The 19,084-nt window shown below is 39.1% G+C and overlaps 1 protein-coding gene across 1 annotated transcript; it reads right to left on the minus strand.

The window, feature by feature from the left end:
• Nucleotides 1-44: 44 nt before the first annotated feature.
• On the minus strand, nucleotides 45-17,449 carry LOC117328147. The gene is made up of 6 exons (XM_033885541.1): nucleotides 17,340-17,449; nucleotides 8,982-9,376; nucleotides 3,570-3,802; nucleotides 3,122-3,421; nucleotides 2,254-2,374; nucleotides 45-2,107 (listed from the first exon to the last, which is right to left on the minus strand). Exons 2-6 carry the CDS (start codon nucleotides 9,358-9,360, stop codon nucleotides 1,005-1,007), a joined length of 2,136 nt encoding a protein of 711 aa, XP_033741432.1. The 5' UTR covers nucleotides 9,361-9,376; nucleotides 17,340-17,449; the 3' UTR covers nucleotides 45-1,004.
• Nucleotides 17,450-19,084: the final 1,635 nt, after the last annotated feature.

Below are 19,084 nucleotides of genomic sequence, written 5' to 3' on the forward strand. Positions count from 1 at the left end.
TCATCTTTGTTTAGTAACATTCTGAAGAAATACAAACACATCAGTTAACGTGCATCTCTCGGAATATTTATTCTTTTACATATTAATTAAATAAAAATACTATTGCAGACAGGAATAATTCAAGAGGAGGAAATTAAAACAATGATAACACGAAAGACATCTATGCGGAAAGACAATCAAACAGGATACGGTGTAGTTTTAAAAACGCGACACCTTTAGAGCCTCAATAATGTTTACAAATTCAAAGAACTGTAAAAGGCGATCTCCGCACAAATTCAAGGAATTGTAAAAGCGATCTCAGAACAAGATCAAGGAAGTGTAAAAGGCGATCTCCGCACAAATTCAAGGAATTGTAAAAAGCGATCTCCGCACAAATTCAAGGAATTGTAAAAGGCGATCTCGGAACAAAATCAAGGAAGTGTAAAGGCGATCTCAGAACAAAAGCTGGAGTGGATAAACAATTCTCTATCAAATGAGTTAAAGGCGAGATCGATTTTCGTTACATGTACAAACAAGCATATCCCGTAAGCGTGTTGCATTTGGAGCGGGTTCTCTTGACCGATATACATGCTCACACATTCTCTACATAATCGTGTTGACGCAGAGGATCCAAGTTTGGAAAGGACTCTTTTATTTCCCCTCCATCTTATATAACATCATCATAAAAATCGACATCTTTTACTTACACAATACTCTGATGTTAATACGACTGAAGAGCAAATACAGTGGTACTATCGGGATTAACCCTCATCAGTAAACGTTGAAACTTTTGACAAATATCAGCCATGGCGTTTATCGTGTTGTTAGTATAGACATAATTGCACCTGGCATTTTCATTTTTGTCGCTGATAACAAATGTGAAAATAAACAAATTGTGTCAAATTCTGGTAATGACGTCGGTAAATCTTTACAGCATCGGGGAAGTTAAATTGGCACTACATCACTTGAGACGTCACTGAGCTCATTAAATGGTGACTACGTCACTTGTGACGTCACTGTACTCATTAGATGGTGACTACTTCACTTGTGACATCAGTAGATTCCTCCAACTGTGACGTAAGTAAGGAGCTGAACTCCTCCTGAGAGCTGTATACGGACGATATATTTAGGGTTCTGGTGTCCGGAGCGAAAACAGGCGGCTCCGACACCGACTGAGCGTGGAACCTCGTGAAAAGCTGGTCGACACATAGACAGTCAAAATAACACCACATTGTTAAAATCCGGGCTATCTGCTGTGTCGTCATCCTCATAATGGCCACTTCAAGGTACATCTTCGTTCGCTTTTCCTCCATGTCTATGCAAGAGGTTTGATTGGATGGACTAAAGATAAAATTGACTTTCTCGAACAATGCCAAGGCATTAGGCGACAAGCGGGCATACATTTTGAAGACGTCGTGTTCGGTAATGACCGGTAAATTCCCGGAGAAACTCGATATGAACCCTGCACTTATGCCCGACAGGGCCCAATATGAATTCCGAACAAGGTGGAACCTGGATAGGTGTAGAATCAGACCCTCAAATGTACGCGGCTGTGGTCTCACTGTATTTCCGTATGGCCGCAACACCTTACAAAGGTTTCTCAATACAGGAAGTGAAAATTCGATCATATTTGATCTGATTTCCTTCTTAGCTTCACTCACAACCGCTTTCTCCGATTCAGACATGACATTGTAGAATGAAGTGGTCAACTGACTGTCCGAACACTTCTCTGTTAAAATCACCGCAGTACAAGCTTGTGCCAGTGTAACGGGCCAATAGTCAAACATCACAAGTCCATGATATAGTATTTTCCCAAGCGTGACATACAATTCTTCATCCGTGTCGGGGTCAACGATGGGGACATACTCACGGCTACCCCTAAAGAACTTATCTAATATTTCCCGCCAAAACATTACAAAGAGAGTGCCTGTTGGGATAGTATGATTTCTATCATTTGAATATCCGTCATAAGTCATAAACACCCGTATGTGATGACTTCCAAAGTTTACATTTCCTCTGTATAGCCGTACGACGTCGTCCACAAGATTTTCTTTCCGGATCGTCACACTCAGGGGACTTTGAAGAAGATCTCGGTAGGCTTCAGCGATACTGACAAGCTGAGATTTTTCTAAAAAATGAAATATAAATGTATCACCATTTCATTCTGTCATGTCAATCTAATCGACCTCTTTGATATTATATAAAGACACCATATTTGAGAAGAACCGCACACCTTTTCGCTTATAGTTTCGTCATTGGTTATGTTATACGTACCAGTGTATTCCATGGCGGTATTGTTGTCGGAAGGAACACTATCATGTTGTTGTTGGGATGATCCAGAAGGCACGGAGAAAGATTCATACTGCTCCGTTTTCACGGAGACTTCGTTCTCATCCTGTATCAATAACAACATCAGTATTGGAGACGGAATATTGTATTATATGATGTACCATCGTTATACAAGAACCATCGTTATACAAGAACCATCGTTATACAAGAACCATCGTTATACAAGAACCATCGCTTTACAAGAACCATCGTTATACAAGAACCATCGTTATACAAGAACCATCGTTATACAAGAACCATCGCTATACAAGAACCATCGTTATACAAGAACCATCGTTATACAAGAACCATCGTTATACAAGAACCATAGTTATACAAGAACCATGTTATACAAGAACCATCGTTATACCAGAACCATCGTCATACAAGAACCATCGCTATACAAGAACCATCGTTATACAAAAACCATCGCTATACAAGAACCATCATTATACAAAAACCATCGTTATACAAGAACCATCGTTATACAAGAACCATCGTTATACAAGAACCATGTTATACAAGAACAATCATTATACAAGAACCATCGTTATACAAGAACCATGTTATACAAGAACAATCATTATACAAGAACCATCGTTATACAAAAACCATCGTTATACAAGAACCATCGCTATACAAGAACCATCGTTATACAAGAACCATGGTCATACAAGAACCATGCTATACAAGAACCATCGTTATACAAGAACCATCGTTGCTTTGATAGATTATCGTTTCTATGATATATATATCATTGTTTCCATGCATTCGTTAAAAAAGTAAAACTTGAATAAGATATCCGCCTGATTACCTCAGTTTTAAATGAGTGACAATTTGACATGGTTGGTAGCTGCATGGTACTTTTGGGGACGTGTTGCTTCATAACAGAAGACATCTGTGATGTCAGTCGCGAAGGGGAGGCAACTGAAATAGGTCTGATGTCCTGCATGACCGCCTCCTGTTGTTCGAAGCTACACGTGTCGGAAGGTGTAGCGCGGTCCGTATCCGTGTCATCGAGTGTCACGTGATCGGTTTGGTCTGTTGAAATCTGTATGAAGTAATCATCGCCGGTCCTGTATATGACGGACTGTGGTCGGTCATTGACATTATCCTGGAAAGGAAAAGTAAAACGTTTATTAATTCCAATTTATATATCATTGGCCATTGGTATAACAACTTCGTTAAGTCTTTATAAATATCATTACATTGTATATACAATGGCACTTTGTTTGTCATATCAATAACTGACGTCATCTTACATAGGGTATAACTAGAAGGTATCCCTGGTACTTCAAGTCTTTAATTCCTCTCGGTGTGTCTTGCTCCACGCGCAGAAGCCGTCGCTGTTTATCTATTCTATAGATGTCCCAATTCCGGTTCCTCAGTTTAGGAAATAATGTGCGAATGAATTCCTTGAATTGGTCGGCATTGTATGATATGTTGATATGTGTCTTTTGGGCAATACCACCGCTGTAGTCCTGTGCTGGATATCCTAGAGAGGAGCAATACACTGACGCCATTATAATCGTGACAGTAGGTACAATGTAAAAGGTCCAATAACGAAAACATGAAGATCATTTATATGGACACAACTGTAAGTAAACCCCTGGGCCTTTTTACATACATGGGTTGTGACATGTATACTGATACTAATAATTCATTGTAACATACCATTGACCCAATATCACGATTCTCGATTTGACATTGTAAGTAGGTCTAGGTCATTCATTTTAAACAAGCTTGTTAGCGATTCAGCCCAGTATGTTAGTAGCCCAATATCATGACACTGGGACTCTTGTTTATTAAGTTATCTAGGTTTTAACGCATTTGACCCATGTGACCTTGAAAGTAGGCTTACTGTAGGTCATTTATTTGAACAAAGAAATCATATCCCCATGCCACTTGGTTATTGAGAAAATTTTAGGTCATTTGTTACATAGATTGTTTACGGAAGCACGACGGACGATGGAAGCTGGACTTCAAAGTGTAATTGATAACGACCATATCTTACCTTAAGGTGTACTTAATACTCGCAATATCCTAACCTCCTACAGAATCCTACCTCCAGGTGTACGTGTTACCCACCATATCCTACCTACAGGTGTACGTGATTCCCACCATATCCTACCTACAGGTGTGCGTGTTACCAATCATATCCTACCTCCAGGTGTACGTGATACCCACCATATCCTACCTACAGGTGTACGTGATACCCACCATATCCTACCTACAGGTGTACGTGATACCCACAATATCCTACCTACAGGTGTACGTGATACCCACCATATCCTACCTACAGGTGTACGTGATTCCCACAATATCCTACCTACAGGTGTAGGTCATACCCATCATATCCTACCTACAGGTGTACGTGATACCCATCATATCCTATCTCCAGGTGTACGTGATACCCACCATATCCCACCTACAGGTGTACGTGATACCCACCATATCTTACCTACAGGTGTACGTGATACCCACCATATCCTACCTACAGATGTACGTGATACCCATCATATCCTACCTACAGGTATACGTGATACCCATCATATCCTATCTCCAGGTGTACGTGATACCCACCATATCCTATCTACAGGTGTACGTGATACCCATCATATCCTACCTACAGGTGTACGTGATACCCATCATATCCTATCTCCAGGTGTACGTGATACCCACTATATCCTACCTACAGGTGTACGTGATACCCACCATATCTTACCTACAGGTGTACGTGATACCCAACATATCCTACCTACAGGTGTACGTGATACCCACCATATCCTACCTACAGGTGTACGTGATTCCCACAATATCCTACCTTCAGGTGTAGGTCATACCCATCATATCCTACCTACAGGTGTACGTGATACCCATCATATCCTATCTCCAGGTGTACGTGATACCCACCATATCCCACCTACAGGTGTACGTGATACCCACCATATCTTACCTACAGGTGTACGTGATACCCACCATATCCTACCTACAGATGTACGTGATACCCATTATATCCTACCTCCAGGTATACGTTATACCCATCATATCCTACCTACAGGTGTACGTGATACCCACCATATCCTATCTCCAGGTGTACGTGATACCCACCATATCCTATCTACAGGTGTACGTGATACCCATCATATCCTACCTACAGGTGTACGTGATACCCATCATATCCTATCTCCAGGTGTACGTGATACCCACTATATCCTACCTACAGGTGTACGTGATACCCACCATATCTTACCTACAGGTGTACGTGATACCCAACATACCCTACCTACAGGTGTACGTGATACCCATCATATCCTACCTACAGGTGTACGTGATACCCATCATATCCTATCTCCAGGTGTACGTGATACCCACTATATCATACCTACAGGTGTACGTGATACCCACCATATCTTACCTACAGGTGTACGTGATACCCATCATATCCTACCTACAGGTATACGTGATTCCCACCATATCCTACCTCCGGATGTACGTGATACCCATCATATCCTACCTACAGGTGTACGTGATACCAACCACATCCTACCTACAGGTGTACGTGATACCCACCATATCTTACCTACAGGTGTACGTGATACCCACCATATCATACCTACAGGTGTACGTGATACCCACCATATCCTACCTACAGATGTACGTGATACCCACCATATCCTACCTACAGGTGTACGTGATACCCACCATATCCTACCTACAGGTGTACGTGATACCAACCACATCCTACCTACAGGTGTACGTGATACCCACCATATCTTACCTACAGGTGTACGTGATACACACCATATCTTACCTACAGGTGTACGTGATACCCACCATATCTTACCTCCAGGTGTACGTGATACCCATCATATCCTACCTCCAGATGTACGTGATACCCACCATATCCTACCTCCAGATGTACGTGATACCCACCATATCCTATCTACAGTTGTACGTGATACCCATCATATCCTACCTCCAGGTGTACGTGATACCCATCATATCCTACCTCCAGGTGTACGTGGTATCCACCATATCCTACCTACAGGTGTACGTGATTCCCACAATATCCTACCTACAGGTGTAGGTCATACCCATCATATCCTACCTACAGGTGTACGTGATACCCATCATATCCTATCTCCAGGTGTACGTGATACCCACCATATCCCACCTACAGGTGTACGTGATACCCACCATATCTTACCTACAGGTGTACGTGATACCCACCATATCCTACCTACAGATGTACGTGATACCCATCATATCCTACCTACAGGTATACGTGATACCCATCATATCCTATCTCCAGGTGTACGTGATACCCACCATATCCTACCTACAGGTGTACGTGATACCCATCATATCCTACCTACAGGTGTACGTGATACCCATCATATCCTATCTCCAGGTGTACGTGATACCCACTATATCCTACCTACAGGTGTACGTGATACCCACCATATCTTACCTACAGGTGTACGTGATACCCAACATATCCTACCTACAGGTGTACGTGATACCCACCATATCCTACCTACAGGTGTACGTGATTCCCACAATATCCTACCTACAGGTGTAGGTCATACCCATCATATCCTACCTACAGGTGTACGTGATACCCATCATATCCTATCTCCAGGTGTACGTGATACCCACCATATCCCACCTACAGGTGTACGTGATACCCACCATATCTTACCTACAGGTGTACGTGATACCCACCATATCCTACCTACAGATGTACGTGATACCCATTATATCCTACCTCCAGGTATACGTGATACCCATCATATCCTATCTCCAGGTGTACGTGATACCCACCATATCCTATCTACAGGTGTACGTGATACCCATCATATCCTACCTACAGGTGTACGTGATACCCATCATATCCTATCTCCAGGTGTACGTGATACCCACTATATCCTACCTACAGGTGTACGTGATACCCACCATATCTTACCTACAGGTGTACGTGATACCCAACATACCCTACCTACAGGTGTACGTGATACCCATCATATCCTACCTACAGGTGTACGTGATACCCATCATATCCTATCTCCAGGTGTACGTGATACCCACTATATCATACCTACAGGTGTACGTGATACCCACCATATCTTACCTACAGGTGTACGTGATACCCACCATATCCTACCTACAGGTATACGTGATTCCCACCATATCCTACCTCCGGATGTACGTGATACCCATCATATCCTACCTACAGGTGTACGTGATACCAACCACATCCTACCTACAGGTGTACGTGATACCCACCATATCTTACCTACAGGTGTACGTGATACCCACCATATCCTACCTACAGGTGTACGTGATACCCACCATATCCTACCTACAGGTGTACGTGATACCCACCATATCCTACCTACAGGTGTACGTGATACCCACCATATCCTACCTACAGGTGTACGTGATACCAACCATATCCTACCTACAGGTGTACGTGATACCCACCATATCTTACCTACAGGTGTACGTGATACACACCATATCTTACCTACAGGTGTACGTGATACCCACCATATCTTACCTCCAGGTGTACGTGATACCCACCATATCTTACCTCCAGATGTACGTGATACCCACCATATCCTACCTCCAGATGTACGTGATACCCACCATATCCTATCTACAGTTGTACGTGATACCCATCATATCCTACCTCCAGGTGTACGTGATACCCATCATATCCTACCTCCAGGTGTACGTGGTATCCACCATATCCTACCTACAGGTGTACGTCATACCCATCATGTCCTACCTACAGGTGTACGTGATACCCATCATATCCTACCTACAGTTGTACGTGATACACACCATATCCTACCTACAGGTGTACGTGATACCCATCATATCCTACCTCCAGGTGTACGTGATACCCACCATATCCTACCTCCAGGTGTACGTGGTATCCACCATATCCTACCTACAGGTGTACGTCATACCCATCATGTCCTACCTACAGGTGTACGTGATACCCATCATATCCTATCTCCAGGTGTACGTGATACCCACTATATCCTACCTACAGGTGTACGTGATACCCACCATATCTTACCTACAGGTGTACGTGATACCCACCATATCCTACCTACAGGTGTACGTGATACCCAACATACCCTACCTACAGGTGTACGTGATTCCCACCATATCCTACCTACAGGTGTACGTGATTCCCACCATATCCTACCTCCAGATGTACGTGATACCCATCATATCCTACCTACAGGTGTACGTCATACCCATCATGTCCTACCTACAGGTGTACGTGATACCCATCATATCCTACCTCCAGGTGTACGTGGTATCCACCATATCCTACCTCCAGGTGTACGTGATACACACCATATCCTACCTACAGGTGTACGTGATACACACCATATCCTACCTACAGGTGTACGTGGTATCCACCATATCCTACCTACAGGTGTACGTCATACCCATAATATCCTACCTCCAGGTGTACGTGATACCCACCATATCCTACCTACATGTGTACGTGATACCCACCATATCCTACCACCAGATGTACGTGATACCCACCATATCCTATCTACAGGTGTACGTGATACCCACCATATCCTACCTACAGGTGTACGTGATACCCACCATATCCTACCTACAGGTGTACTTGTACTCACCGTATCCTACATGCTGGTGCGCTTTGATGATAGCTTTTTCATTATGATCAAATGATGTAAATTTTGGAAGTTTTTCGTGTTTGTCTGGAAGACAATACACGAATCGCTGAAAAGTGTCTTTTTCTCTTGGGCCCCTCTTCCGTTTTCCTTGATTACTCATCAGATGTATTGCATGGAGTATTCTGGCATTATTAACCTTGTCAACCACGTGACCTCCATTATGATGATTTCCAGTACGCGTGCTTTCATTCGAATGTGATATGGGTGATGCGTGCAGACTTTTGGCTGGGTACATGTTAACTGGGAACACGGAGGGATTCGACACATTGTCCATAGTAATATCGCCTCCAGAAATGTCGAGGAAACAGTCGTCCGACATGATCACGATCTTTCACCTGTCATAAAATACAGATGAACTTGTCTTAATATGGGATAAAATTGGATGACTCACACTGTACATTAAATTCATAATTTGTGTCTAAACCTGATATTAAAAAGTGTTTTTTATTACCTTTTGTAGCACGAATTTCCCAATACTGATTGGTAAGTCTGATTGTCCCAGTCACATTTTGAGGACATGGCATTACCTGGGTTTTACGTCTAGAACTATAAGGATCCGTATGGCGTGTGTATTCGATGACTTTTTTGTAAAGTTGTTCAAGTAATATTTGGTCGTGGCTGGCCCTCGTTTACTGATCTTGAGTTAAAATCATGACTTCTGTTACATGCTAATGTATTTATTATAGTATATCGTAAGCTACCTTCGTTACCCATTATATAACCGTACAGAGCTGTTTGTTATACAGCACTATCACAACACTACGATAGCCGACAGCGAACCGTCAAAACGTTACAACTAGAATAATTGGTACAAAAATATTGTCATTTAAAACACAATTATGTAGAAAACGCTGCGAGTGATGACATTTTTTGTACATAATACACATTCAACAATCTGAGGTACAAAAACAGCTGCGTATCTCCTCCCATCTCAATACTAGCTATATCCCATTAACTCCGGTGTGTCGTTTATAATCCAGGTAAGGATAAAGAATGTGGAATGTGGAATTTAGCCCCTAAAAATGTGTTTTAAAAAGAGAGTATTATCGAAAATATTCTATAGAGACGTGGTATTCTTACAAAAGTTTTCAAACACTCAACCTCTAAATTATCAAGCAGTCCCTTCAATTGTTTGTTTTATAATTTTCACAAAAAACAACAGTCTAATTTTAAAGGAACGAAGTTGTGTTGTGAGATGTTTGATAAGTACACTAGCATCAAGAGCAGTAATAGAGTTGTCGGTGGCAGCGGTGGGATATCTTATTGTTTGTTTCCTTTAAGAACTTCAGTTACACTCTGATTTACTTTATTTGTGTCATACATTGTACATTGTAATCATGACATCCCGTTACAATTCTGAGAGTTGTCGGCCCTTGCATGGTGAAGATTGGTGAGTTTTGAGCTCCGTCATTATTGCATATTTATATGATTTATTATCACCTGTCGGTACTCAAATTATGTGAGGTTCATATTTATGCTACACCGGTTTTGGTGGAAATTTCCATTGACTCTGTAATTGGCCAGAATACCGAACCAGAGATGTAGCAAGATATCACTATCATACATTACTCGCCATTACATAGCGCATTCACCACGTACGCTTACACATCGGAACCAGTCATGCGTGGACGTGTACGCGAGTGAATAGTTGTTGTCCGACAGGTATTGTGACCGTGTTATGTCAGTGTATATACAGGCATGTCAGAACTCCAACGTAATCTGTCGGTTCATTTCTATCATAAATATTTACAAGGGTTGACACATGAACATGTGGTTGATGAACTTAAAAAACTGAACATAGAAAATGATATTAATGCTATTCAAATAACAGAAAAGAGTTGTGTTGTTTCTTGCAAGAATATTGAAACAAAAAACAAACTGTTAGTAAATAACATTGAAATAGATAGGACAACTGTGAAGTTATTTGAAGTAGAAAAAACGGTTACTAATATAACTGTGAAAGACGCACCCTTTGAACTGAAAGATGACGTTATTGTTACATACATGGCTCAGTTTGGCCAGGTGGTTCAAGGCAGTGTTCGCCGAGGAAAGATACGGGGTACAGACATTGAAAATGGTACGCGTTATCTCAGTATTGTTGGATGTGTACCTACCATCCCGATTCGAAACTCCATCGGCCGTTTTGATATACGCGTCTTTGCTGATAACAACAGAACAGAATGCATTCATTGCAATCAAAAAAACCACCCGTCCTATAGATGTCCAAATAAGACCGTGCGAATCAAAGAATGTTATGTGTGCAAAAGCCAGAATCATCTAGCCCGTGATTGTCCGGAAAAAGAAGAAAAACTTTGTTATATTTGTAAAAAGAATGACCATTTACAAAGGAATTGCCCGACGACGTTATTTGGTGAATACACTAATGACGTACTAGACGGTAGAGACGACGCGGGAGGTGATCGCGAGACGTCGAAGGACGTAGAGACAAAAACAGACGAACACCCAGTTAATCAGTCTAAACCGAGTGATATATCGGTGATTCTTGGAGCGTCTAATGTTAAACGTTTATCCATCCCAGACAAGAATGTAATAGACGGCTCGATTTCTGGTGTGTCACTTGATAAGGTAGACTGTCATAAACAGAGCATTATCATTAATTCCTGAGAATACAGATATCAAAAACGTCACTCTGTGTCTAGGTACTAACGACATCACCAGAAATATTGGTGATCCAGAGCAGGTCATCTGCAATTTATCTACTGCCCTTGGCAAAGTACAGGAATCATTTCCTTTTACGGCGATCGGCGTGTGTGGTATCATTCCACGTAAAGGTAGAAGTGAAAGAATAAAGGAGGCAAATGAAACAGCACTCAGCGTAAATAAATTCGCAAAAAAAATGTGTGAAAAAAATGCCTATCTCACTTATTTGGATACCCCAATCGCTTTTCAACGTCAAGGTCATGTTATAAAAGAAATGTTTGATTCGAATGATTCGGCGGGCGTGCATGTTAGCGATTCTGGTGCAACACAGTTATGGTCGGTGATGCGGAATTTCATCGAAACGACCAGACTCCAACCACACTTTCCAGAGGGATACGCTACACCTGCAAGCACGCGAAAGAGAACGAACAGTGACAGATCAGCAACACCACAGTCGGCGGAAAGACAGGCGAGCAAGATGAGTAAAACTTAGAGTTAAATTTATTTACACAGAGGATAATAACATCATTCCTATTGTATTATATCTATGTCGTCTCTTCATATTGCATCCATTAATATCAATGGGCTCAGAGATAGAGCTAAAAGACATGGCTTCTTTTTGTGGCTGTCGAAAAAGAAATTTAACATAATAGCTATACAAGAAACTCATTGTACAAGTGCGGATGAATACAAATGGAGTAAAGAGTGGAAGGATATGGGAGGTGAAAACAGTATATGGAATAATGGTACTTCAGCATCGAAAGGGGTAGCAATACTAACAAAAATGACATCTGGTATAAATATTCTTGAATCAAATAGGGACGTAGACGGAAGGCGTCTAGAAATTTGCATTACAAAAGACGATGTTACTCTATTTAATGCAATAAATATATACACCCCTAATACATGCACAGATAGAAAACTCTTCTTTAACAATTTAGGCGATAACACTCCTAAAGCAAACTATATATTTATGGGTGATTTTAATTGCACTTTAAATAATGAACTAGATAGAATCCCAACAACGCATATAAATGATTCTACTACACAGGAATTTAAGAACCTTATGGGAAAATGTGAGCTGAGAGATTTATGGCGTGAACGAAACCCAAAAAACAAGGAATTTACATTTATGAGAGGGAATTCAAAATCAAGAATAGATTTCATCTTGGTATCAAATGATATGTATAATGAAATAGTGAATGCAAAGATAATTCCTTGCAGTTTCAGTGATCATAATATGATAACTTCCGAATTCAAAATCGAAAAGGTAAAAGTTGGCCCTGGTACATGGAAAATGAATACCTCTGTTATTGAATCAGACCTATTCAAAAACTTGTTCGAAACTTTTTGGTTGCATTGGAAAACAGAACAAGTTAAGTTTAGTAACATTATGGAATGGTGGGAAATAACAAAAATAAAGATAAAGGAACTTACAATACATGTGTCAAAAATACTGAATAGGAAAGATAGCGAAATAAGAAGGAAAGAACACGAACTTGAACAAATGGTCAAATCATGCGATAGTCATAAAGAGCGAATTGTGTCCCTAACTAGCGAAATAAATTCATATTACAAACACAAAGCTGAGGGACATAGAATAAGGTCTAGAATTAAACAATTCGAGGAAAATGAAACGTCTTCACGATACTTTTTTAATTTGGAGAAAACAAAGGCAAAAGAAAAGCTATGGTACAGAATAAAAGCAGAAGATGGTAATTATAAAGATGGTATCTCTGCAATTTTAGATGAGCAAATGAAATTTTACAAAAAATTATTCTCATCGGAAGGGTGGGATAGAGAAGCTGCGAATTCACTCCTTGAAAATGTAGATGCTAAATTAACTGACCAACAGAAAGAAGAATTAGAGCTTGATATAACTGAAATGGAAATATACAATAGTATTAATCAAATGAAAAAGAATAAGTCTCCGGGTGAGGATGGTATTGTTTCTGAATTTTATCAACATTACTGGTATCTAATTAAAGAAGAATTTTTAGCGGTTTTAAGAGAAATATTTGCATCAAACAAATTATCTGAATCACAAACAAAAGGCATACTCACTTTATTATATAAAAAGGGAGAAAGGGAAATGATTCAAAATTGGAGGCCATTGACTTTGTTAAATGTTGACTACAAAATTATAGCAAAGACTCTTGCTAATAGAATAAAAACGTATTTAAAATATATCATACATCCAGATCAGAAAGGATTCGTACCTGGTCGAAACATATCAGATGCCAATAGGCTAATTCAAGATATTTTTGAATTTACAGATCGCAAACAATCAGAGGGAGCAGTGATTTTTCTAGATCAAAGTAAAGCATTTGATAGAGTAGAATGGTCATGGGTGAATGAATGCTTGGATTATTTCAATTTTGGCGCGAAATTTAAAAATTGGATTACAATGCTTTTGAAGGATTCAAAAACATGTATTAAAACCAATGGTTATATCAGTAAATATTTCCAAATATCGAGATCAGCGAGACAAGGCTGTCCGATAGCTCCGATTTTGTACATCTTACAAGCGGAACCATTAGCTTGTACAATAAGGAGGAATGAGAACATTAAAGGTATCGAACTTCCTAATCAAACCGAAACAAAAATAAACATGTTTGCTGATGATACTCAGCTCTTCGTTAGGGACGAACCATCTGTAGTGGAAATATTCCACGTATTAGATACCTTTCAACTAGCATCAGGCTCTAAAATCAATTTAGACAAAACTACAGGCATATATTTAGGTAGATGGAAAGATAAAAATCCAATTTATACAAACATTGCATGGTCAAGAACTTCTGTTAAAACACTTGGGGTACATCATGGTTACATTATCGATGACAAAGCAATTTGGGAGGAGAAAATTAAAAAAATCAAAGCATGTGTGCAGGTATGGAAAAGCAGAAACTTAACACTATACGGTAAGAGTCTGGTAATAAAATCCTTAATCATATCGCTTATAGATTACGAAATAGAAGCTCGCGGTATTCCAGAGAGATATGCTAAAGAAATAGATGCATTAATATGGGGCTTTGTATGGAATGAAAAGAGAGATTTAGTCAATCGTAGGGTCATATCTAACCAATATAAAGATGGTGGAATGGAAATTATTAATATTACCGATTACGTTTATAGTAGACATATAAAAACATTATATAAAATAATAAAATGTGAAAATAGCACATGGAATGCCATTGGTAAATATTGGATTGGTTACAAGGATACAACATACGGAATACAGAATTTTTTATGCAAACTCTCTGACGTTCGAGTTATGGACTTATCAAAAATTCCAAGTTTTTACAGAACACTTATAGAAGTGTGGGCAAAATTTCAAAAATCTAGCATATCTGATTTTAGTAGAAATAAAATTTTAGAACAGCCTATATTTGGAAATCATTTCATTCAGTATAAAAGGAAGGCTATATTTTTCAATTCCTTTCTAAAGAGTAACATTTTTGCAATCAAAGATTTATGGGACGAGCGTAGAAATAATTTTAAAGGCGATCTCGAAATTTTTAATATGTTAACAGATAAAAGAAACTGTATATCAGAATTGGCAAAATTCAAAATTGCTTTCCCTATAGAATGGTTAAATATATTGAAAAGAAATGATACTAGAGTGATAGAATGTGTATATCCTATAATAGACACTAATCTAGATATAATTGGAAAAGATGGGAAGCCAATAGCATGTAAAAACCTTAAACCAAAAATGATTACAAGTAAAATAAAAGCCGACGAAATTCCAAGATGTAAAGATAAATGGGAATTTGAATTTGAAAAACAATTTAATTGGGAGTTATTATGGCAAAATATCACAAATACTATTATTACGATGCAAATGAAAGAGTTTCAATGGAAATGTGTCCACAATGTACTTACACTGAATCAAAAATTAGCATGTTTAGTCCTTCAAATGGCAAATGCCATTTCTGTAAAACACATATCGAAGATATTGTACACCTTTTTTATGAATGTAACACTGTAAAAAATATTCTGAACATGTGTTCATCACAAATATTAAAACATATCCCAGAATTTAGAGAAGAAATGTTAACGGTAGAAATTGTAATTTTGGGATACGAAGAGAATAATAATCTGTCTATACTCCTTAATACTGCTTTAATTGCATACAAATGGACTATTTGGAAATGTCGAAACGATATAAAATACAATAGAAATATATTGACTGACGCTTCCATCTTTGAAAAGGTAAAAGCATTATTAGTAAGTAATTTAGAAATGTACATTAAATCGAAGAAAAAGAAAATAGTGACGATAAACTATGTTCAGAATGTTTTAAATGCTTTATTATAGAAACAACAATTGAACTATAGAATGAATGAATGAACGAATGAATGAATGAATGAATGAATGAATGCAAGTAATACAAAAAATAAATGTATAAATTATCATTAAAAAATTAAAGTAATTAAAAAAAATAAGATAAAGAAAAAAGTGCTATGATGATAACCCTGGAGGCTCTTGGTGCTACGCACCTATAATAAATAACATTATGATAAATTACAAAATGCATGTGAACAATATATGTGAATGCAATTAAGTATGTAGCATGTGCTTTTGTGTATTTGTTTGTATGTGTATTGTACGTGTGGTTATTTTTGGAAGAGGGTTAAATATGTAAAGTGCATATTGTGTGAATATGTTTTATATGCGTGCGCGTCCTCTGTGTGTGGCTGAGATTGTTGGTTCGGGTTAGTATGTAAAATGCATATTGTGTGAATATATTTTGTATGCGTGCACGTTCTCTGTGTGTGACTGAGATTGTTGATTGAGCAGGTGTGGACTGTATAGGTGAATGTGTTGTGCGAGTGCATGATACCGTGTGTGTGTGCGTAATCCTATGTGGGCGTATGTGAGTGCGTGTATAATTTGGCATAAGGTGCAGGATGATGCGCATAGTATATATTGGAGTATGGAGTGTGCAATAGTTAGAAATGAGAATGTAAGGGAGAAAATCCAGCAAAATTGAAATGATGAGCCCAACAGTCTGAGCAAAAAAAAAAAAAAAAAAAAAAGAGCAGTAATAGTGATAAAACATCTCCGTGTACGGAACCATACTTACTTTTCTTGTTGACATAATTAAATTACGCATCTGGTAAGTGCACCAACATAGTTTCCGTGGCTAAATTCTACATTCTTCAACATCTTATCAGGATTATTAATGACACACCGGAGTAAACGGGATACAGCTAGTATTGAGATGGGAGGGGGACACGCAGCTGTTTTTGTACCTAATTGTTGAATGTGTATTATGTACAAAAATATCGTCACTCGCAGCGTTTTGCACTTAATTGTGTTTAAATAACTACTAAATGTCATTAGTAACAATATTTTTGTACCAATTATTCCAGTTGTAAAATGTACAGAAAACGCTGTCACTAATAGCTGTTTGTACGTAACATATTTTGGTACAAAAGAGTCGTTAGAAAACAAGGTTTTGACAGTCCGCTGTCCGCTGTGTACTGCTCACAGCTATATATATACTGTCCGACTCTATCAACAGACGCATCTTAATGTAAATTTATACAATTAAGTATACGTATTAAACTGTAATAATCTTACAGATGCACTATACAGAACAGCTATATATAACTGTCAGTCTGTACTTACCTCAGCCTTCCCTCAGACACAAAATAACAGTCTACAACATTGCTTTACTTGAGAAAATGGCGGCGGGCTGTACAGCACGCTTGACTACAGCTTCAGCCTGGTGACTAGCGGACACTACCAGACGCTGTTTGATAATTATATTTCACGGTCGTTATGGTAACACAGCAATATAATCGTATAATGAATCTCCGCGTGTTATAAATTACATTTCAGTAGCAGACGACATCGCTAGCTACACGGAATATCTTTATCGATCATATACCAGTGAACAAAATTTACCACACTGTGATGGAGGCAGTTGTTTCTCGCTTCAACGTATTTATCTAGTAGTGTACAGGAAACACACGCTGTTGTATCTAGTAGATGATGTTATATGTAATCGGGATTATGTATTGTTACAGTCTGGAGAAAGATACCGGGCAGACCTGCATAGTTCAGAGAGATGCTCCGTCATAGTATAGGCTTACAGACGCGTTAGGGGTAACATTTTAATAATGGCAGGCCAATGTGATCCCTAAGTATCCAGGTTAGGGGAGACTTTTTAATAATGGCAGGCCAATGTGATCCCTAAGTATCCAGGTTCATGTCACAAAAGGACAAAACTAATCGTGCTTAGAAACAAAATGTATGCATGTCAGTATCTGGAACAGCTTAAAACATCAGACGTTTTCGAGGTTTCGATAACTTAGTAGTTTAACTTCAGATAGATTTTCAGACGTTTTGGGGGTATAGACAACTTCAAACTATTGGAAGGTCTAGATACATGTAACTTCAGGTTTCCTACAGTGGGTCGGGGTAGTTAATGGTAGATATGTATGTTACCTACAGTGGGTCGGGGTAGTTATATGTAATGGTAGATATGTATGTTACCTACAGTAGGTCGGGGTAGTTAATGGTAGATATGTATGTTACCTACAGTGGGTCGGGGTAGTATGTAATGGTAGATATGTATGTTACCTACAGTAGGTCGGGGTAGTTAATGGTAGATACGTATGTTACCTACAGTGGGTCGGGGTAGTTATATGTAATGGTAGATATGTATGTTACCTACAGTAGGTCGGGGTAGTTATATGTAATGGTAGATACGTATGTTACCTACAGTAGGTCGGGGTAGTTAATGGTAGATACGTATGTTACCTACAGTGGGTCGGGGTAGTTATATGTAATGGTAGATATGTATGTTACCTACAGTAGGTCGGGGTAGTTAGTAATGTAATGGTAGATATGTATGTTACCTACAGTAGTTCGGGGTAGTTATACTGTAATGGTGATATGTATGTTTCCTACAGTAGGTCGGGGTGAGTTATATGTAATAGGTATATATGTATGTTACCACCTACAGTAGGTCGGGATAGTTAAATTGGTAGATATGTATGTTACCTACAGTTGGGTCGGGGGGTGGTAGTTATATGTAATGGTAACATATGTATGTTACCTACAGTAGGTCGGGGTAGTGGTAGGGTAGGTTTATAGTCATGGTAGATATGTATTGTTACCTACAGTGGGTCGGGGTAGTTATATGTAATGGTAGATATGTATGTTACCTACAGTGGGTCGGGGTAGTTATATGTACATGGAGAGATGTATGTTACCTACAGTAGGTCGGGGTAGTTATATGTAATGGTAGATATGTATGTTACCTACAGTAGGTCGGGGGTAGTTAATGGGAGATATGTATGTTACCTACAGTAGGTCGGGGTAGTTATATGTAATGGTAGATATGTATGTTACCTACAGTAGGTCGG

This window comes from Pecten maximus, chromosome 5 (genome assembly GCF_902652985.1).
Source record: "Pecten maximus chromosome 5, xPecMax1.1, whole genome shotgun sequence".
Lineage (NCBI taxonomy): Eukaryota > Metazoa > Mollusca > Bivalvia > Pectinida > Pectinidae > Pecten > Pecten maximus.